The sequence below is a fragment of the Hippopotamus amphibius genome, chromosome 3, assembly GCF_030028045.1.
Source record: "Hippopotamus amphibius kiboko isolate mHipAmp2 chromosome 3, mHipAmp2.hap2, whole genome shotgun sequence".
NCBI lineage: Eukaryota > Metazoa > Chordata > Mammalia > Artiodactyla > Hippopotamidae > Hippopotamus > Hippopotamus amphibius.
Genome location: NC_080188.1, coordinates 164,028,629 through 164,052,718, shown reverse-complemented (window position 1 = coordinate 164,052,718; position 24,090 = coordinate 164,028,629). Strand labels below are relative to the sequence as shown.

The 24,090-nt window shown below is 37.7% G+C and overlaps 1 protein-coding gene across 3 annotated transcripts in view; it reads left to right on the top strand.

Annotated features, from left to right (window-relative positions):
• PLA2G4A (phospholipase A2 group IVA) overlaps nt 1-24,090 on the top strand; it is a 143,889-nt gene that overhangs the window by 80,830 nt on the left and 38,969 nt on the right. For all 3 annotated transcript variants that reach the window (XM_057728949.1, XM_057728950.1, XM_057728951.1), the window contains 3 exons: nt 13,069-13,205; nt 20,675-20,897; nt 22,498-22,612. In XM_057728949.1, coding sequence (XP_057584932.1) covers nt 13,069-13,205; nt 20,675-20,897; nt 22,498-22,612 — 475 coding nt within the window. The remainder of the gene's footprint in view (nt 1-13,068; nt 13,206-20,674; nt 20,898-22,497; nt 22,613-24,090) is intronic.

Genomic DNA, 24,090 nt, shown 5'->3' with positions numbered 1-24,090 from the left:
ATTTACAATAATTTTTGTTTTTTCACTCCCGGCTGCTGACCTACCCTCTGCCACCCTCACAGCTGATAGACATGCCTCCTAATCAGAGAAATTAAAAGTCATCAGATGACAGATCTTTTATTTCCTGCCACAGGATTGACATGTTCTATAACCTGTGCTTATCCTTTGCCACTTGCCTCTGAGTTCAGTGGAGGAAAAAGCCCCGTTTCTTTGCAGGGCAGAGTCACATCACATCAGATATGGACTGCAAACCCCGGTTAGAAACCCCAACATAGCAACTGCCCCGTCCTCACAGGGCCACTCCCCACCTCTGTTGTCTGCCTCCACCTCTGCATGAAATTTTCCTATAAATATATACACATGCTCTAAAGGCTGATGTAGAGACAAAAAAAGGGAACCAAAAAAGTCCCCTGGGAATGTACATTCCCTTCTCCTTTCCGCTCTGCTTCTCTCTTTATCTTCACAAACTTTTCCAAAGTTTCCTACACAATCTCATTCTGCTTCCTTGCTTTCCTTAGGCTTCTGCCCCCAGAACTCTACTGCAGCTGCTCTGCAAGTCACCAGTACCAGCTAACCAAAGCAAAGGGTCCTCTGGTCCTGTCTTACCTAATTCTGTAGCTGCAAATGACTCATGTTTTTCTGCTATTTGAAACATTCACTACCCTTCACTTACTATCTTCTCTTTATCTTCATCTTGCTTCTTTGGTTCCCTTTATCAGATCTTCTTCCTCTGCACATTATTTAAATATGAGTTCTTCAAGACTCAGCCCTAGGCCCTCTTTATCCACGTTCTGCACTCTTCTCAAGAATTTTCTCTCCCTTCCATGTGTCACTCAACACATTTGGGCTAAGAACTTTTGCACGTATATCAACAACCTAGAACCTCCTTCTGAGCGTCACACCTGAATATCTATACTTCCTCTTTCTGATTCCTTCACTTGTATTCCTAACATCTCACACTTGGCATGTCTGAATCAGTACACGAAATCCTCTGGTCTCTGTAGTTCTACTGATGCCTATCCTTTTAATTTCCCCTTTCTGTTCACACTGAATTCAGAGTGATCTTTTCAAAACGCAAATCTGATTCTATCAAAGCCAAGCTTAAAATCCTTCCACTGATCTTAGGATTGGCCCTGCAGCACCTCTCCAGCTTCACGTGTTGCTGGTTCATCTCAAATCCCCCACACCCCCTCCACTAAGTGCCTCTTGGTTCTGGGTCTCTGCAGAACCCTTTCTCAGTTGGCGCTCTTGCATGCATTGTAGCTTCTCTCTGCCTAGACCTCCCCCTTCCCACCTTCCCTCCAACCCACCCCCTTTTCATTTAACTAACAGCCTCCCATTCTTGAATCAGTGCACTTGTCACTTATTCAGACAGTCTTTCTCATCCACTCCTCCCTCCCTCCAGGTCCAAGTTGGGTCTCTCAGTCACATTCTTTTATAGCGCAGATACGCGCATTTTCTCCTCTGCATTTCCCACAATCATACTTAAAACTACTTGTACAAATATTCATTTAATGTCTTTTTTCTCCATTAAAATATGCTTTTCACAAGGACCAGGGCAGTGTCTGTTATTCACCTTTATAATAACAATCATATATAACAGTGCTCCTTTCTCAAGATGGGGATTTTGATCAACTTAACCTTTTTCAGTTAAGCTTCAGCAAAAGTTTTTCCTTGTAATACTGTGCTCTTCCTGGTCTAAGTAGAGGTTGGTTTTGTAATTCTACCTTGAAGAATTATGTCCCAGCACCAGCTCAGCTCCTGGCTCGTGGTAGACCCTCAGGAGCTCTTGTGTTGTAAGAGTCAGGGCACAAATATAGGCAGTGGCTTGGCATTTCAGCCAGGGAATGGGTTTGCTAGAGAGAGAGATCAGGGGCTCGCAACGGAGGAGCACTTGCAGTAGGCTGTTAGGGAGGAGACAGGTTGAGGAGAAGGCTTGGATGAAAAGGTCTCAATTGCAACGGTTGCATTAGAAAGTCTGTGAGGCATATTGGTGCAGATGTCCAGTAGCCTTTGATCTTAGGTTTTCCTTTTCAAAAGGAAAGTTGCTGCCTCACTTCCCAGGCACTCCTCCTTTTATGAAAAGGAGCCTTTCTGGGAAAATGAAATTTGGCCTAATATTCATACAAATTGGCTTTTCTGCAGCAGATGGAGAATGAGGTAATGATGCTTTTTTCTAGGATAGTCTTCAAAAATATGAAACTCATGTTTTTGGAAGTCATTCCTAGAATTAAAACTTTTGATGTTGTTGTTTTGAATTTGGTCGAGACTTTCTCTTGGCAGAAATCATCTGTTTAGGTATATTCAGCACCACCCATTCCCATAACACAAGTATCATTTTCCTATTTTGTGTTTCTCCTTGCCCAAGGGCCTCTTAAGCTCCCACTTCCCCTGCTCCCTGCCAAGATCTTCACTTTCTGTTCTCTACTGACTAGTTGGCCTCCTGAAGGTAAGGAGGCAGCTATGACAGCTTGTCAATGAAACAACAGCCCTACTCAATTCTCCATGCAGGGTTGGTGCCTGTCTTCTTCCCAGTTTTCAACAAACAGTTTGCAGCATTCAGTTTAGGATGTCAATGTCGAATTAAAATGTTGGATGAATTTGGGCGCTTTGCTTCATTCCTGTGCTTCACTTGTGAAGTGGAGACAATATCTCTTATTCTGCTAAAAGGATGAGTACTAAGGCTTGTAAAACAGCCCGAACAATGTGTAAGACATATCTTATTAACTCAATACAATAATAGCTATTAAACCAATACATGGGTGTTGCTGTTACATAACAGCCCAGGGCAATGTCAAGTTCAATAAAACCTTAGCTTTCCTACTTGGATACCGAATTAATCAAATAGTTAAGCTTTCTAGTAATCCAAAAGTTTCTTCTCCTAAGTACTAAGACTTTAAAAATTACTCTCCATAATACTAATAAAAAAAATTAATGTATTGATTTAATCACTTGGATGGAAATCTTTCTAAAAAACATAATTCTTTGCCCAGACTGAGCTGATTTAAGCGCTCTCATGTCTGCAGCTTTTGAAATCAACTGCCATTTTTCCAGGCTCTGTATATTCCCTTGAAGTAATTTCTTCAGACCCCTTTCTCTTTCAACTTTGTTGTTGTGGAATTCAAATCTGATAAGCAAGCTTGTCGTTAGAACAGTGTCTCTGATTAGTATAATTTCTCCATAAATAAAGGGCTGATATCATTCCTATGAGTAAGGTCTGTAACTTTGTGCATGGGAATTTTTGACATATTTGGATTATTTAGAGGCCAGATCTTTTAAATTTTCTTGTTCTAAGAGCTTTTGGTCACATGAAGTTTCCAGATTACAGTCTCTTGTGTGAAGTGAAATGCTGCTCTGCAGTTTTCATGTCCCCACGTAACTGACTGTAAAGGGGGCAAAACTGATTGGGGGACTCAGATCTGAAGTTAGAATAGAGGGGAAATGAAAGAAGGAAATTTTACTCCAGCCTTCATCAAAGAATAAAGGAGGAACTATTTCCTTTCAAGGCAGAATATAAGGAATATACAACTAAATAGCTTTGGATGTAAGTAGAAGTACAAAGTAGTCCTTAGATAATGTATTCTATTATACAGAGTGCTGCTCTACACTTAAGATTGTCAGATAAATTGGGTCTTTGTTGCAGCGCAAGGGCTTTCTTTAGTTGTGGCGAGTGGGGTGACTCTTTGTTGTGGTTCTCAGGCTTCTCAGCGTGGTGGCTTCTCTCGTGGAGCACGGGCTCTAAGCATGTGGGCTTCAGTAGTTGCAGTGCGTGGGATTAGTAGTTGTGGCACATGGGCTTAGTTGCTCCATGGCATGTGGGATCTTCCTGGACCAGGGATCAAACCCATGTCCCCTGCATTGGAAGGCAGATTCTTTTTTTTTTTTTTTAATTGGAATATAATTGCTTTATAGTCTTGTACCAGTTTCTGAGGTACACCAAAGTCAATCAGCTGTACTTATACACATATCCCCATATTCCCTCCCTCCCTCGACTCCCCACCACCCTCCACTTCCCAGCCCTCTAAGGCATTATCCATCATCGAGTTGATCTCCCTTTGTTATACAGCAACTTCCCACTGGCTTTCTATTTTACAGTTGGTAGTATATATATGTCTATGCTACTCTCTCACTTCATCCCAGCTTCCCCTTCACCCCCCACCCCCCCAACCTCATGTCCTCCAGTCCATTCTCTGCATCTGCATCCTTATTTTTGTCTTGTCACTGGGTTCATCAATACAATTTTTTTTTTTTTTAGATTCCATATATATGAGTTAGCATACAATATTTGCTTCTCTCTTTCTGGCTTACTTCACTCTGTATGACAGACTCTAGGTCTATCCATCTCATTACGTATAGCTCCATCTCATTCCTTTTTATAGCTGAGTAATATTCCATTGTATATACATGCCACATCTTCTTTATCCATTCATTTGTGGATGGGCATTTAGGTTGCTTCCATGTCTTGGCTATGCTAAATAGTGCTGCAATAAACATTACGGTACGTGTTTCTTTTTGGATTATTGTTTTCTCTGGGTATATGCCCAGTAGTGGGATTACTGGATCATATGGTAGTTCTATTTTTCGTTATTTAAGGAACCTCCAAACTGTTTTCCATAGTGGCCGTACCAACTTACATTCCCACCAACAGTGCAGGAGAGTTCCCTTTTCTCCACACCCTCTCCAACATTTGTTGTTTCTAGATTTTGTGATGATGGCCATTCTGACTGGTGTGAGGGGATACCTCATTGTGGCTTTGACTTGCATTTCTCTGATGATTAGTGATGTTGAGCATCTTTTCATGTGTTTGTTGGCCATCTGTATGTCTTCTTTGGAGAAATGTCTATTTAGGTCTTCCACCCATTTGTGGATTGGGTTATTTGCTTTTTTGGTATGAAGCTGCATGAGCTGTTTGTATATTTTGGAGGTTAATCCTTTGTCCGTTGTTTCATAGGCAACTATTTTTTCCCATTCTGAGGGTTGCCTTCTAGTCTTGTTTATGGTTTCTTTCGCTGTGCAAAAGCTTTTAAGTTTCATGAGGTCCCATTTGTTGATTCTTGATTTTATTTCCATGATTCTAGGAGGGGAGTCAAAAAGGATCTTGCTTTGATGGATGTCATAGAGTGTTCTGCCTATGTTTTCCTCTAGGAGTTTTATAGTGTCTGGCCTTACATGTAGGTCTTGAATCCATGTTGAGTTTATTTTTGTGTATGGTGTTAGGAAGTGTTCTAATTTCATTCTTTTCCATGTAGCTGTCCAATTTTCCCAGCACCACTTATTGAAGAGGCTGTCTTTTTTCCATTGTATATTCGTGCCTCCTTTGTCAAAGATAAGGTGCCCATATGTGCTTGGGCTTACCTCTGAGTTCTCTATTCTGTTCCATTGATGTTCCTTTCTATTTTTGTGCCAGTACCATACTGTCTTGATCACTGTGGCCTTGTAGTATAGTTTGAAGTCAGGAAGCCTAATTCCACCAACTCCATCTTTCCTTCTCAAGATTGCTTTGGCTATTTGGGGTCTTTTGCATTTCCATACAAATCACAAGATTTCTTGTTCTAGTTCTGTGAAAAATGCCATTGGTAATTTGATCAGGATTGCATTGAATCTGTAAATTGCTTTGGGTAGTACAGTCATTTTCACAATGTTGATTCTTCCAATCCAAGAACATGGTTTGTCCCTCCATCTGTTTGTATCATCTTTGATTTCTTTCATCAGTGTCTTATAGTTTTCTGCATGCAGGTCTAGCAAAATAGTTTCTGAAGGAGGTGATAGAAATCAACCTTGAGTTGTCAATAAGGATTTTTATTCCTTTGTTTATTCTGTTTCCTTCATCTAAAATATTCTTCCTCTTGCTTTCACCTTCATTATGACAATAGCACTTTGCTGTGTCAATTCTTATTCCTTTTAGATTGTAAACATTGTTGGGCAAACAGTTTGAACTCCTCTTAGCTAGTTTTGAATGGGGCCCAGGACAAGAGAAGGCTCTACAATAGGCCCGTTGCTGTGCCAACTGCTCTGCCCCTTGGGCCGTATGACCATTCTGATCCATCGATGCTTGAAGTGTGTGTGGCGGATAGGGATGCTGTTTGCAGGCTGTGGTAGGCCCTTGTAGGTGAATTGCAGCATAGGTACCTTTGGTGCAAGACCTTGCCATCCTCTGTGGATAACTACTGTCCTTTTGAAAAATAGCTTTTGGCCTGCTTATTGGGCCTTAGTAGAGACTGAATGCTTAACCATGGGTGACCAAGTTATCATGTGATGTGAGCTGACCATCATGTTATCTGACCCACCAAGCCATAAAGTTGGGTGTGCACAGATGCACTCCATCATTCAAAGGAAGTGGTATATGTGAAATCGGGCTGAACAGACGCTGAAGATACGTATAAGTTCTACGAGGAAGTGGCCAAAATGCCCATGCTCCCTACTCCTGTTACACTACCTTCTCTTTTCCATCCTGCATCCAGAGCCTCATGGGAGAGATCCCTATGATCAATTGAAAAGAGGAGAGAACATTTGGGCCTTGTTACAGATTCTGCACAATATTTAGACACCACCTGAACGAGGACAGCTGCAGGACCCTAGCCCCTTTCTGGAACATCCTTGAAAAAAAGGGGAGTCTTCCCAGGGGAGCAGAATTTTAAGAGTGCACCTGGTTTTTCATTTTGCTTTGGTGGGGAAATGGCCAGATGTGCAATTATACACATCTGTATATGGCCTATGGCCAATGGTTTGGCTGTATGGTTAGGGACTTTAAAGGAACACAGTTAGAAAATTGGTGACAAGGAAGGCAAAGGTTAAGGAAGAGGTATATGAATTGACCTTTCTGAATGGATGGAAAATGTGAAGATATTTGTGTCCTAGGTCAATGCCCATCAAAGGGCAGCCTCAGCAGAGAAGGATTTTAATACTCAAGTGGGTAGGATGACCTGTTCTGTGGATACCAGTAAGTTTCTTTCACCAGCAACCCCTACCATTGCCCAATAGGGCCATGAAAAAAGTGGCTACCGTGGGAGGGATGGAGGTTATGCCTGGACTCAGCAACGTGAACTTCCATTCACCAAGGCTGAGCTGGCTACAGCAGCTGCTGAGTACTCAATCGGCCAGCAGCAGAGTCCCTAACAACACTGAGTCCCCAATGTGGCCTCATTCCTGTGGGTCATCAGTCAGCTACCTGATGGCAGATTGATTACACTGGACTGCTGCCAACATGGAAGGGGCAGTGTTTTGTTTTTACCTGAGTAAACACTTATTCTGGATACAGATATGCCTTCCCTACACTCAAGGATTCTGCCAAAACTGCCATCTGTAGACATATAAAATGCCTTATTCAATGTCACAATATTCCACACAGCATTGCTTCTGCTCAAGGAACTCACCTCACAGCAAATGAAGTATGGCAGTGGGCCCTGTCATGGCATTTAGCAGCCTTGCCATGTTCTGCACCATTATGAAATAACTAGCTTGATAGACTGGTAGAATATGTTTTCAATACTCAGTTATATTGTCAGCTCGGTGGCACTGCCCTGCAGGGCTGGAACACATTTCCTGGGAGGTTGTAAATGCTCTGAGTCAGCGTCCAATATTGGTGCTGTTTCTCCCCAGGATTCATGAGTCCAAGAGTAGAAATGGGACTAGCACCATTCACTATTACCCCTAGTGACCCACTAGCAAAATATTTGTTTCCTGTCTGTGTGACCTTATACTCTCCTGGCTTAGAAGTCTTAGTTCTGAAGGAAGGAATGCTGCCACCAGAAGTGAAACAATGATTCCACTGAACTGTAATTTAAGGCTGTTGCCTGGCCTTTTTGGGCTCCTCATGCCTCTGAATCAACAGGCAAAGAAGGGAGCTACTATCCTGGCTGGGGTGGCTGATTCTAACTATTAAAGGGAGATTGGACTCCTCCTCTAAGATGGAGGTAAGGAAGAGAATGTCTGGAATACAAAAGATCCTCTTAGTATTATCATGCCCTGAGTTAACTCAATGGAAAACTATAAGAACCCAATCCGGGAAGGACTACTAATGACCCAGACCCTTCAGGAATGAAGGTTGGGTCACCCATCAGCTGAGGTGCCTGTTGAAGGCAAAGAAAATACAGAATGGATAGTGAAAGAAGGTAGTTATAAATACCAGCGATGACTCAATGACCAGTTACAGAAAGGAGACTGTATTTGCCATGAATATTTCTTCCTTAGTTTATTATGAATGTATTTGTGTGTCACACAGAAACACAAAAATAGATTCATATTTAAGCTATGAAGTATCAATGAGAAGAATAAGCATTATTTAAGGACTTTGCATCCCTTTCTGGGGAAAGGATTAGTGCATTTCCAGTTGTACACAGGATATCTGTATCATGTCACCCGGGAGTATGACCTTGTTATTGTCTTTATTTGGAGATTAAGTATGGTTGAAGGAGATGTAGATGGCTACAGAGTTGAGAAAGGGTGGATGTGTGATGGTTAATTTTCATCAACTTGGAGGATATTTGTTGATGCAATTAACATTTAAATCAGTGAAATTTGAGTAATCAGATTGTCATCTATAATGTGCGTGGGCCCCATCTAATCAGTTGGAGGCCTAAATAGAACAAAACGACCAACCTCACCAAGCAAGAGGGAATTCTCCAGCAGACTACCCTTGGACTTCATGTGAGCCAAAGGCCCTCCTGCGTCTCTGCCTGCTGGCATTTGGACTGAAACAACAGTATTGACTCTCCAGAGTTTGGAGCCTGCTGTCCCATACTGCAGATTTGGACTTGTCATTCTTCATACTTGTGTGATCCATTTCCATAAACGGATGATGATAGATAGATAGATAGATGATAGATAGATAGATAGATAGATAGATAGATAGATAGATAGATGATAGATAGATAGATAGATAGATAGATAGATAGATGATAGATAGATAGATGACAGATAGATGATAGATAGATAGATAACCTACCTACCTATTGGTTCTGTTTCTCTGGAGAACCCTGACTAATACAGGAGCCAAGAAGGCAAAAGTCTTTTTATAACTGTCAGAATTTACAATCTATGAAAGCATAAAAAACAATCCTTGAGCACTTTAGAATTTTCTTTTGCAAGGGAGGAAATTAATAATATCCGCAAGCCCATGCAGGAAGATAATTTAATCAAGACACAGGGTTTTTGGTAAATAAAAATTCATTTCCTGTAATCATATGAGAAGTATGAGGAAAACTCATTGATATCATTTATACACAAATATTGGTACAATTAAGTCTAAATATAACCTAAAAACTTTTAGCAACTTTTATTTGTTTGATTTTTATTTGTTTGATTTTTATTTGTTTGATTTAGAGCCAGGACTAACAGTTGCACCTTATAAGTCCTCTGTTATTCTTTGAAAGTTATTTCAGAATAACTACCACTATTAAAACATCCAAAGTTAGTCTTTATTGTATAAAATCGTGCTATCATCTGAAGTGATGCATGAATCTGAAATGTAATTTAGCTAAATAGCAAACGGTTTCTCTCAATAAAGATTCCTCTTTTCTTTCTGAATAATGCAGTAAAGGAAAGAGTGTAAGTTATGTGTCAGTGACAACTCAGCTCACATCCTGGTAATCAGCGATCTGGATGTGGACAAGGTGTTACATGTGCACTGCGTAACTCCTCTTCTAAGATGTGAAAATGATAGTGATTTTCTTTTGAGGGATGAGAAGATTAAATGAAATAAATTTTCTTCATAAGTCTAATTTCCCTTTCTCTTTTATAGTTAGTAAAAATGTATAATTTTACAGTTTAATAATTCATATTCTGTATGAGTTACAGAATCTAGAAAGTTCAGTAGCAAAAGACATCATATTCCTAATTCTACCCAATATTTTTACATATAAGTAAAGAGTCCAAAGAGGATTTTCTTTACCTAGGTCCTTCTAGTTGTAGGGGAGGCTTTCAGAGACAGAACAGTGAACTTTGGAATCTGACAGACCCGGCTTTAAATCCACAAGACACCACTTTCTAGATTCACAGCAGTGGAAAAATTATCTTCTTTGTGTTTCAATTCCTTTATCTTTAAAATGGTAATAGGGAGTTCCCTGATGGCCAGAGGTTAGGATTCTGGGCTTTCACTGCTGGGGCCCAGGTTCAGTCTCTGATTGGGGAACTAAGATCCTGCAAGCCATGCAAAAAAAAAATTTTTTTTAATTTTTAAAAAAAGGAAATAGAGCAGAAATTATACATCTAAAATGGTAATAATATATATCTCATAGAGTTGTGAAAATTAAATGATGCGTAAAAACGATTAATTCATGTACAACAAATAAAGGTATAAATTACAATCTCTACAACCATTCAATTATTTCATAATTCAATTTTTTATGTACAAATAGTATATTTTCTTTCATCTGATAGCAATCCAAATTTCTGACTTAAATATCTTACCTGATGAAAACAATGGGTTACATAACACATGAATCCCAGTTTAATAAGTGGCTGTTTCCAGAAAATTCCTAACATAAAATAGACATCCATAAGCATGTGTTGGGCTACTGGCATATGAAGAACATCTGGGGAGTTGTTTTCTCAGGATTAAAGAGCTTTTATGTTCAATTTTTGAACTTCTCTTATGAAATCTCCCTCTGAGCAGTAGCACAGGTTGTGTGTTATATATTGAAACGAAATAGTGTAATCTGTTACTAAGAATTTTTTTACTCTGAACTACCTGATTTATATTGGGTTTACTGTTATTTTCAATAACACAGTGTTTCAAGTAACCAAATCAACAGGCTTAGAATCCCCTAAATAATTTTTAAATAAAAGTCTTCCTCCTTCTACAGTATCGACCCTAACTTTTTTTCTCCTTAAAGCCCTTCATAATCTTATTTTTCCCAACTCCCTAGTATACTCCTGCTACAATAAGAAGACTGGTCTTCCCATTCCAAAATCACATACCCTTTCTTATTTGTGCCTGTCTTGGCCTGACCTTAGGCACAGTGTTTGGCACATAGTAACAATTAATGGTGTATTATTATTATTATATTATTATTATTATTATACTGCCTATAAACTCAACACTTCATTCAAGGCCTAATTGAAATCCCTCCTCCTCCTAATTTCTAATCTGGCTTCCTTACAACTGCTCTTAATATTAATACTGTATTATCCTCCATTCCCCCACTTTATAACCCGCTTTAGTTTCCTATCTTAGTTTTCCTCTCTCTCCATAGAAGTTTTTAAGAACCTACATATTTTACTTTATTTACAATTTTAAAACTATGTTTAAGAGCATTCTGTTCATCTAAATATATACAGGTTCAAAGCCATTTAAATTGCTCCATTGCACTGGACTGTGTTTTCATTAATGAAGTCTTCAATTTGCATCTAATTTGATGGCCACTGAGTATTAGAGAAGAGCCCTGGATTTGGAAATTAATTCTAGGTGTCCTGCTATTCACTGTTCTACTGCCAATAAGACCTAACCTCTAGAGAATTCCCTTTCTCTATGTAAGAATTCTATAGCCTCTTTGGTCTTTTTAGTTCTAAAATAATGATTCAGTGAATATATATACATTTATCATGTTGGTGAGTTATAGAGAGTCAGGATCCAAGTGCTTGAAACACAGTGCAGGTATATTCTCATATCCGCTTTTAAACTCAAATGTTGCTATATCACATATCATGTAGTCTCTGGAAAACTCCATTGTACACTCATGAGAGAATGAGAATGAAAAAAGGAAGATAATATCTTCCTGTTATTATGAAAATAGTTTTGACTTTGTGGACCTCCTAAAAGCTATGCACACTTTGAGAACGGCTGCCCCAGGGTATAGAGAAACAACTAGCTCTCTTAGGCAATAGTGGTCCTGGACCACAAAGAAAATGACAATGCCTCCCTTTTCAAAGAAACACTCTTGCACTTCAGTCACATTACAGACAGCCTATGTCTCTCTGTTTTACTGTGAAAACTCTTCATTGGGTTATGCTGCTCCCGTCTCCAGAAGAGCCTCCCTCCCTGCCCTCATTCCTCCCTACGGAATAAGTTCATCTTTACCATCAAGCTCAGGTTTCTTCTTTGTCTGTGAAGCTTTTTCCACCACACCAATCCCTCTCCTCTGATTGGAATTGACCACACCTTCTGAACTTCATGTACTGCCAGCCTATAACACTTGACTTTGGTAAGGCATACTACTAGAAGCCTAGGGTTTGACTCTTGACTCTACTCTGCTGCTTGTTGGTTGCATGACCTTGAATAAGTTTTCAAGGTCTTGGTTCTAAGTTTGTTGGTTTCCACACCTGTAAAATGGAAACCTCATAGCGATTTTATGAAGGTTAAATGAGACAATTTCTGTAAAATACTGAGAACAGTTCCTACCAGATAATAAGAGCTCAACAAATGTCATCTATTCCTATGTTTCTTGTTGTCATAATTATTATTACATTTCTGCCTCACTTAAATTAACTATATTCCCCAGATCCACCATGGGGATGCCTAAAACACAGAGCCCACTTACTCAGATTGATGAATGAATTAAAGAATGAAGAAATACATTTTGTAGGTCTTTAAGTTGATTAAGTTCTTTTTGATGGCTTAAATAATAGCATATTTTTTGAAATGGGTCAGCATAAAGGAGTGCTAAGAATTGTGGACCAAGAAGGCAAGGCTCTTACTCAACTATAGATTACGAGCTAATAGATCTTATGCAAGTATAGCATCCTTTCAAAACTTCCGTCTGAAAAAAGAAAAAATACTTATTGCTCATTTTACAACAGTTTTGAGAAGTTCAAATAAAAAAAAAATCAAAACAGTACAACCTAAAGCAACCCCCAAACTGCAAAGAGTCAAGTAAATATAAAGGATTGTTGTTGCTATTGCTGTTATCAAATAGAGTTAGTTGGCCATTTTAATAATGTCTGCTTTCTAATAGACATTAATTCTTGACTGTCTTAAATGAAACATTATTTTCTTCTTTTTAACAATTAGATATCAAGGTATGAGTGAACTTACAATCCTTTGTTACCAAATGTGGGATGTACAAAAATTGAAATGAAAATGACATATTTTATGATTTTATTTTGCACATGATCTCTGTTTCATCATTGCAGGTCCCTGTGGTGGCCATACTGGGCTCAGGTGGGGGGTTCCGAGCCATGGTAGGATTCTCTGGTGTGATGAAGGCACTGTATGAATCAGGAATTTTAGATTGCGCTACCTACATTGCTGGTCTTTCTGGATCCACGTGGTTAGTAAAAAAAAAATTTTTTTAATCTTTATTGGAGTATAATTGCTTTACAGTATTGTGTCAGCCTCTGCTGTACAACAAAGTGAAAGAGCCACATGTATACATATATCCGCATATCCCCTCCCTCTTGAGCTGCCCTCCCAACCTCCTTATCCCATCCTTTTGTCTTCACAAAGTGTCAAGATGGTCTCCCTCTGCTCTGTAGCAGCTTCCCACTAGCCATCTATTTTACATTTGGTAGTGTGTATATGTCGATGCTACTCTCTCACTATGTCCCAGCTTTGCCTCCCCTGGTGTCCTCAAGTCCGTTCCTACATCTGCATCTCTATTCCTACCCTGGCACTAGGTTCATCAGTACCATTTTTCTAGATTCCATAAATATGTGTTAGCATACGGTATTTGTTTTTCTCTTTCTGGCTTACTTCGCTCTGTATGACAGTCTCTAGGTCCATCCACCTCATTGTGAATATTTTAAATCTTAGTTTTATCATCCTAAATGCTTAGCATTTATCTACCTGAAACTTGGAAAAGAGGATTTAGAAAATTGACATTAACTTCAAATTACTGAAATATTTCAGCTTGATGCAGTGATTTGTTTCTTAAAAATATTTTTTAAGACAAATTCATACCTAATGATGACTCTTGTCATAAGTTTGTTCCCTTTAAGTTTGTTTGTTACTTCAAATGTAGTTAAACATAAAACAAAAAGATAGATCAATTGAAATAATTCTATAGAAATATTTCAGAAGTAGAATAACATACTCCACCCATAATTAATTTAATCTTCCTATAATTTACTGATTTGTAATCTTGCAGTGATCGTGTCTAAGTCTACATGATTCACTAGGTATTCATTTTCTTCTTCAGGGCAAATAGAATGAAATGCAAGATACCTTAGTATATAGAAGAAGGAAAACAACTTTTGACTGAAGAAATGCAATAAATTTCACTGATTTATATATGACTAGTTATGAAATTAATCCTTTAAATGTATCTGAGCTCAGCTAAATTGGATAGAGAGTTAAAGCATCTGCATGTATAATATTTGTATACTGTAGATTTGCCTTTTCTAGAATATATTTATAAAACATTTTCAAAGATGATACTATGTACTTTTTGGTTTGTTTACTTCACATAAACACATTGAAAATCAAATATTAGTGCTTGCTTAGGTGCCTCAAATAAAAGTATCACCTTATTATAGAATGTCTGATATTGGCTTATCAGGCCATGGTAAAACTTATCTTTCATAATATTTTATTATATGCAATTATATAACATATATATTATATAAGTATCTATTATATAATTACAAAATATATAATAATATATATTATATATGTCTATATTTTAAACTTTCTGTGTCTTCTCATCCTGTGAGATGGCTATGAGTTTCTTCATTTTTCAAGTAAAGAAAATATGACTCAGAAGGCAAGTGATTTGTCCAAGATCACTAGCGGAGCCAACATATAGACTCAGGATTTTGATTCCTTATTCTAGATTCTTTCAACCAAACCACACATGATCTTCCCTGGGACAGATATATATTCTACACAGAAATTCACATGTAAAGAATCTATAGTTTCTTAAATATTTTGAACCAGATTCTTAGAAAACAAAAACTTAGGACTATGGTTGCCACCTTCTCTGTATGTACCCTCAAAATAATTTATCTCTTTTGAAAGAAGGGTGTAGCCCATCATTATTCTTTCCCTTGAAGGAAAGAGCAGGCACCTGCCTGTTTAATGAGTAATATGAATGTGATGGAAAAACTTGGACCCTTAGATTAATTCACCTACTCAAGCATTTTATTATTACTCTTCAGGTAGTTTTCCTTATCTGTATTCACTATTTTTTAGATCCCTGTGGTCCATCACTGACTAACACATTGCAAGAAGCTTGCTTTCTTAAATTCATCTAACAAAGAAAGACCAGGCCTTGAGTGCTGTTTTGGGGGTGTAATAGTGTATATGGGGGCTTAATTAGAGCTGCAGTCATTGCTTTGGTTATAGATTTGGGAAAACATCTAAAATCCCCTGTCAGGGTTCTGAAAACAAGTCCTGCAAAATGTAATTAAGAGAATTTTAAATGTTTAAATACTGTAGGCCATCTTTTTATATATACTTAAATTTCTCTTCTATCCTTCAGTGTCTGATTTCCTCAAAGATTAGCCTTCTCTTATTTATTCTATTTCCTTAAAAGCCATATACTCCTAAAATTCTTATAATCATTTTCCACTCAGAGACTACATAATTTCCAAATATAATGGTGTCTTTGGAAGTTTTTATTGTCCTCAGCTTTTGGGGGGTGTCAGGGAGGATGAGGTTCGGAGTCAAGACATTTCATACATTGAATTGTTCCTCTTTCAAACCCCTCCTACCATGCCTTTTCCCCCCATCCTCTTTGATTGCTCTCTCCTCATTGCTGTCTTTTCTACTTCTGGTACTTTACTCCTTAAAATGAGCTTTCCTCTGGGACCTCTCTTTTGTTCTATAATATCTACACATCCTCCCTTGGTAATTTCACCAATTTCTACCACTTCAATTATTACCATCAATAATTTAATTCATAGATTTTCAAAACATCCAAAAAAATTAGTGGACCAAAAAAAAAAAAAAAAGAAGAAGAAGAAGAAGAAAGAAAACCCTAATGCACAATGCAAAGTAGCCATCAGAGAAGAGAATCAAAGAAAGATGAGTTCCAGAGGTCAGAGTGGGGAGTGCTGCATGAAGTAGTGGGTATTTTAATAGAGGAAAAATCCATGAGAAGCTTCACTTAGAATTGGGTTTAGAAGTTCCATGGTTATAGCAAAAATTACTAGATAAAGTAAATGAAGGGCACTTTTGATCATGAAATTACAAATAAGAAATGAATAGAAGATGAAAGGAAGAAAGGTGGGAATGTGAACCTAGTAGGAGCAGTCTATTATTTCAAGAAGGGGAATATAGGATCCAGGAAATGTTTTTGTTTCATTTTCTTTTCAGAATATAAGAGACTAAAGCATTTTTGTAGAAGACTGAGGTGAAGGAAATAGTGTAGAGAGATAAATGAAAAAGAAATAGATGGATCATGGATAGAAAGGGATTTGGGCAGAGACAGGACAGGGCAAGATAAAAAGCACAAATAAAGCTGTTAACCATGGAGAAAAAAGACACTTCTTGAGACAAAATAAAAGGTGGTCAGGATGATTCATATTAACAGTTTTCTCTTGAAAAGTATAGATGAGAAGGTAAAAAGTTCAAAGGAAGGAATTCGAAAAGACTTGGAAAAACAAATTACACTCTGTGTAAGTCTTTATGTTCTGCTGATACATGACCATTACCTGGCTCAAATTAGGTAATACGGAAATATCTGGAGAAGCTTTGGACCTCCCATCAAGTTTTCTGTGATCACAAAAGAGAATTTTATGTAAGACAAAAGCTTCTCTTGTAATAGCTACTACCTTTATGGTAATTATTTCTGAAATTATTTTTGGATGATAGTTATTTATTAATGATAAGCATTAGCCAGGGGAACTGGCCTGAGTGAGCTAGTGACAGTAATCCTCTGTACTCTTACTCAGTGAGCACAGCTCTCTTCCTCAACACAGCTGTTCATTTGCAGTTTTTATGGTATTACCGTCTAAAGAGAAATGAGAGCAGCTCTGCATCTACAGGCAATGGGGTCCAGTTTATTAAGCTATAAAATGGAATTGGCGAATGAAAACTTTCAGTTTAACAGTCTGAAGAATTTGTGGGACATTGAAAAATGAACCAATTTCAATAGAAGTTGGCCCATAAGAAATGATAGGCTAAAAGATCAAGATTATGTTAGCAAAAATATGTGGTTTGAGGTGAGGACTATGCTTGTTTTGTACGCTAATGAACCTGTCCCACTTGTCACATATTTAATGACTAAATGAAGATTTGCATAAGTGACTGCATTTTGGGGAAAAATTAATCTAGGAATTTCTTTAGGATTTCAGGATATTTCAGAACCTTCACAATGTTGAGGGTCTTGTCAAGACATTCCAAACCTTAGTTGCATGTGAGAATCACTTCTGGCACTTTCTTAAGCACAGAAATTCTAAATGCTTACCGCTGAAGGTTCTGATGAGGAAGATCCTGGGGGGCCAGGCACTGATATTTTAAAACATTGATTCTTTGATCTAGAGGCAGGAATTGAACTGAGAATTCCTTGTTCTCTGGCATAATCTAAAGTTTTTTTTTTTTTTTTTTTAACTTTGTACTTTGCCTTAAATACATTATATGGAGAGAATGAAGTGTCCTATCACATAACTATGTTGAAAAATTAGAGGTGGATATTCTCAGATTTATAAAGGAATAAATTGAAGACCCTTTCATTCATTAATTAACTATTTAGAGAGGCCCTGTTGTGTCTAAGACAGTTTTTGCAACTTGATTGGTATAATTGGGAGTCATTTATTGGTAAAGAGGGGAAAATTAAGGCTTAACTACAGAGTTGATACTTGTGTGCTTTAGATGGTAATATGCTCACAGAAGCTCATAATAGCTGAATTCTGCCTTGATGCAATCAAAGAAACAAACAAAAAGCAAACAAAGCTATTTAAGGAAAACTGACCATTGCCTGCTATTCCATCTTAGCTATCACCAAAGCCAAAATCCAAGTCTTAGATGTCACCACAATGATATCATGAAATGTTTATCCGAGTCACACTTGTGGGTTGTTTTTCTAAGGAAAATGGGCTCATGAATGCTGAACAAGCAGAGAACATTAGCCCCAATGCAAATGGTTGAGGTATTTTAGGTCTTTCTGTCTTTCCATAGGGCTTGTATACTTGAGCCAACTGCTTCATGAGAGGGTAAGAAAGAGAGAAACAGGCAGAGTGAGACCCCCTCCAACTGAATGAGTTTAGTTCCGCCTTTAGAGAGCAGAAATGGACTGCAACCATTCTATATGGAGCAAAAAAGAGAGAATTGGACTGACATCCATACGTATTTGAACTCTCAAAAAATCTACCTCTGAAACTGTGGCACAGAGTCCTAGCTTCTGAGCAATCCCTGAACCTCAGAGGAAGGAGTTTCTTAATCTAGGTCCAATGGCTAGTATTAGGAGGAAGGGAAGAGAAAAGAGGAGCCTCCAGATCTTGCTGGAGGAAATCCATGAGGCTGAGGTACTTGTTAGAATCATATATTGATTCATTTTAAAGACCAGCTAAATAGAGATGGAGAAGAGAAGTCTTAAATAACGTAAATGAGATCTGAGTAATTACATCATCCTGCTGAACAGTTAGAAATGACAACTTCTAATAGCAAAATGATCATACCATTTGCTTTTCACCTACCTTAAAAAATATTCTGTACCTCAATTGATTTCTACTGACATCGTTTGATTCTTTTCCTTATTTTTATCCTGCTTCATTAAGGAAAGGATTTGATGTATCTTAAAAATAAAGTAAAACTGGATTGCATACAATAAAGATAGAAGTGGAAAAAAGTATATGTGTGTGTATATATATGTATAAAACTAGAAATTAGATTAAAAATTCATGCTATAACCTGTAGCTTTGGGAGGTATGAGACACTGGCTTTGGTTTCAGTTTCCTAGAATTCAAGGCAAAATCCAAACTATGCACAATTACATAATGCACATTTTTAATTAGTTAAGGGCGAGTCAATGGTCCATGAATGTAGAACTTATTCTTGGTAATAAGACCAGTAAAGAATTTCTTAATGTTCACATAAAGAATGAAACATATCCTGAATAGTTCCAGAATTGATCACATAGAGACTCAAAAAGAAGTTTTATTTTCCCATTTTTATTGTATCCTTAAATGTAAACCAATATCATTACACCAATGTGTGCATTTATTGAAAAGTATGATGAGGTCCAGAATCAGATCTTTGTTCGTCTAGGTGAATCATGTAGCAGACCTTGGAATAACTATGGGAATGGATGGACTCTGCATCTTTTTAGCAATCTCAGCTGTATTTTGAATAGATATTTGGTAATTAAACCAGACTTGAGTTCAGAGTAAGTCTATATGATTTATCTTTACCCCATGTTGTGAGAAATGTTAAGAATCCAGTTTGTATAATAAAGATCTTTTAAAAATGTTTAATTATTTTTTTAATTGCACTCTCCATTTGTTAAGTTATAATTATTCTCAGTTTGTCTCTAAAGAACTCTGAATCCGACAAGAAATTTTAATTTAATGTGTAGTGGGAGTAGTTTGGTCTCTAAGAACTGAAATCTTATTTTAAAGATTTTTTTAAATTTGGGTTCTTCTGTTTTTAATTGGGGAACTGTGAACATGTTATTTAAATTCATCAATCCTCTGCTTATCTTTAAAATAGAAGAATTGAAAGCTATTGCAAGTCTTCAAGACAACAGCTTGTGAACAATTAGCCAACACAGGCCTAGAATATACCAGACTCATAAGTGTTAGTTTTCTCCCTTCCATGAAGGGAGGATAAATCACTATAGATGCATTTTGATATGAATGTCAAGGAAACAGGAGATTTAAACATGTGCTACATTCTCTTTGGTTGGATGAAGTGGTGGAGTATCTCTTTCATTATTTTGTGCTCTCAGTTCAACAGTTCAAAACACTGTACTTGTCATATACTACGCATTTGCTAACATTGAGACTAAAAAAGATAAATAAAGTTTTCCCTGCAGGTGATCACAGCTAATTAGGGGAGACAGATAAGTAAACTAATAATTAATATTTAGTATGAGAGCTACAATATTAGAGATATTGGTTCTCAGGAGAATCGTAACTTAATGTTTACTGTCTAAATATCAAATACCAAGCTATATGGTGATTTCCAGCATCACTAGAAGTGGCCAAATGGCTGGTGGCCAAGAATCATCACAAGAAAACATTTACCTTTCAAACCTACTCCTCTCCAGGATTTCACCATTAGATTTGTATGCTCAGAAATTCTGAGACATGCAATTGGCAAGGCTTGGGATTCTGTCTAGTTGGCCAATGGACAATTTAAAACACACACACACATTTGTCAGGAGAATTAGGCATTCACAATAGTTTGGACAGCACATTTTCTACCTATAGAAAATTGTCATGGAAAGTCCATTTATCAGATTGCTTGGCTAGTATTATATCCAGACAAATCAGTTTATCTACATGGCTCTCAATATGTTGTGTCCTATTGAGATGATCTGAAGGTCTGATAAGGATACCTATTCCTGGAGACTAGACAGTGAAAAGTTGGCCCAGTAGGGCATTCTCTCCTCTGGACTGTGCAGAAGTCCAGTGTTTCCTCTGAGGCCTCTCCTTTACTTTACCTCCTTTGTAGACCAGCTATTTTCTGGTTGATGCATCCTTTCCTTAAACGAGTTATTTCCTTCAATCAGAAAATTACTTAACCAACTATTTTTATTATTCTTTCACTTTCTGGTGACAGAGATGCCTGCTTTCTTTCGACACTAGTTACTATGTGATATCCTTTACATTTACTTATTATCCTTTGTTTTCTTTATAGGTACATGTCAACCTTATATTCTCACCCTGATTTTCCAGAGAAAGGACCAGAGGAGATTAACGAAGAGCTAATGAAAAATGTTAGCCACAACCCTCTTTTACTTCTCACACCACAGAAAATTAAAAGATATGTTGAGTCTTTATGGAAAAAGAAAAGCTCTGGACAACCTGTCACCTTTACTGATATCTTTGGGATGTTAATAGGAGAAACACTAATTCACAATGTAAGATATGGCTCAGTCTGCAATCCTTTTAATACAAGAAGACCATGAATATCGTAATTTTAAATTAATTAATTAATTAATTGGCTGTGTTGGGTGTTCATTGCTATGCGTGGGCTTTCTCTAACTGCGGCAAGTGGGAGCTAGGCTTCATTGCAGTACTTGGGCTTCTCATTTTGGTGGCTTCTCTTGTGGAGCATGGGCTCTAGGCATGCAGGCTTCAGTAGTTGCGGCACATGGGCTCAGTAGTTGTGGCACACGGGCTTAGTTGCTCCCTGCCATGTGGGATCTTCCCAGACCAGAGCTTGAACCCATGTCCCCTGTATTGGTAGGTGGATTCTTAACCACTGTGCCACCAGGGAAGTCCCCGTAATGTTTTAAATAAAACAAAATATGATACATTTTGTAAAAGTCAGTTGACTCACCTTATCCTATCAATGTGTACTGAGTACATACTCCCTGCCAGACATAACTCTTCTATAATACATTTCATTCTACATTAGTGCTTACTAGCTTACTAATTTATTTATTCTAACTATGTGTCAGTTTTGTTGTTGTTGTTGTTGTTTTGGCCACACCATACCGCTTATGGGATCTTAGTTCCCTGACCAGGGATTGAACCCATGCATTGGCAATAAAAGCATAGAGTCCTAACCGTTGAATAGCCAGGGAATTCCCTATGTGTCAGTTTTGATGTGTAGGGAAATGCTTTTCTATTCCTTTTCTTTCGGGGGGGGGAAAAAAAAACACATTTTAACCCTTAACTGCCCGTTCTGCCCAAATAGCAATCTGTTTAGATAAAGAGGTGAAAACAAGTAATATTTAAATGGCAGAGAAAGAATGGAGCTTCCCTGGAGAGAGTCAGAAAAGAAAAAGAGTGAATCACCTGAAAGAAATGCATTTGACACATGACCACAGAGTGACATTTTATCTGAATAGGAAATGGGATGGGTAGAGTTTATGCCAGGGAATCTGGGGGCTAAATTCCTTCTGGGCACCACAGCTGCCAGATCATCCTCCAGTTCAAATGCTGACATAGTCCCTAGAGTTATGGCTGTTTTTAGAATGAAGATAATGACTTCCATAGAGCTTTCTTTTTGTTTTTTTTCAAGATCAGAGGTTTCTGGAAGTAATAAGACCATTTTTTAAAATTAATTAACTAATTTATTTTTGTTTATTAGCTGCATTGGGTCTTCGTTGCTGCACACTGGCTTCTGTAGTTGCGAAGAGTGGGGGCTATTCTTCAATGCCATGTGCGGGCTTCTCATTGCCGTGGCTTCTCTTGTTGTGGAGCACGGGCCCTTGGCGTGCAGGCTTCAGTAGTTGCAGAGCGTGGGCTCATTAGTTGTGGCTCATGGGCTCTAGGGCACAGGCTCAGTAGTTGTGGTGCATGGGCTTAGTTGCTCCACAGCATGTGGGATCTTCCTGGACCAGGGATCGAACCCGTGTCCCCTGCATTGGCAGGAGGATTCTTAACCACTGTGCTACGTGGGTAGCCAGACTATTTTTTATTATAATAATTTTGTGTCTTGATTGGAAGTACTATTTTACAGTTTTTATCTGTATCTGTTTGTATATGTAAAACCTTTTCTTCTGTGGACAGAGAATGAACGCCACCTTGAGTAGTTTGAAGGAAAAAGTCAATGCCGGACAGTGCCCTTTGCCTCTTTTCACCTGTCTCCATGTCAAACCTGATGTCTCCGAGCTGATGTTTGCAGGTATGGAATTCCCTCTTGCAGAACATTTCCTGGAAACTTTGAACTCTGGTTCCTAATGATTTTCTTTAGAGGAAGATCATAAGCAATTTTAGTTGCTTATTTTAATATATTTTCTGTAACATAAAAGCATTTGAAAATATGACTATTTTAAGCTGGATGATTTTCTTGTTGTAGAGACTATCCTATGAAACTAGTTACTAATATGTTTTCTTTCAAATTAGTGAGAAAGAAGATATTAAAAGTAAATCATGAATATAATCAATATTTAATTTTAATTACTCATTTCTCAAGGATTTTTGACAAAATAGTATGCCTAGGCCTTTTAGGCAGTGCATATATTTTTGCTTGCTACTGATCTGTTCATTAAATTGGGTAACATGATATATGTTTATCATTTAAAAACACTATTCTTATTTTTATAATTCAGCACCTTAAGAGTACTAGTCTATATTTGTGGCAGCTGGTGAATAAAATGCCTCATTTTGTTGAATCTCAGATGTGAACATTTATTTCTTCAGTAGCTCTGCTTCTTGTTGATGCTCTAAAAGTATGTGGCTTCCTACTTTTGGGGGCCACTGCCAGTCCTAACCTGCAGTGTGGTAGCATTTCTGACTGTGGCTGGTAGGGTTCATTGTATTTTTAGGAAAATTGTCTCAGTGACATCAGTCACACCATGAGCTTTGTGTGTGGCATGTAATTAACAGATTTATACCTAGAATTCTTTTACAATTTTACCAAGTCTCACTTTCTCTTCAACTGACTAGTCTCAAGCAAGAATTTTGAATAGTTTATAAAAGCTGTACACCTGGAATTCATTCATTCAACAAGTGTTTATCAATTACCTTGACTAAAATGGTTCAGAAAGCACTTATCACATTTATTATCTCGTTCAATATTTACTACAACCCAGAGAGGGAAGGAGGTATTTTTAGCTCTGCTTCACGGAAGGAAAAACAAAACCTCAGAAAGATTCAGTGATTTGCACATTGCCACACAGAAAGTAAATAGCAGAGCTGAGAAATGATCTTGAAATACTTTGTTCTTTTTATAAAAATATTGGCTTTTCTGATTACTGATGATGTAGACTGCAGTATGCCAGGCACTGAGTTTTTCTGATTACTGATGATGTAGAATGTCATATGCCAAGTGCTGAGCATGAACTCTCCTCCCCTCCACAGTATATTGCCTTTTTTCCATAAGACCTAATAGTATGTTTGACAAATTCACAATAATTATTAGAGAAGTTAAGGGACAAGAAAGAACAGAGTGTTACTATGCACTGTTTCCTTGATCAAGTTATGTGACACCTTTTAGCCTCAGTTTCCTCATCTGGTAAATGAGGATGAGACTCCCTGTATAATATTTTGCTAAATAAATGAGATAAAATATGTAAAGTACTTAAAACAATTGCAGGCGCAAATCAAGTTTCAGAAGATCTTAACAATAGTGTTCTGTGAAATAGTGTTCTTTGAAAGGTG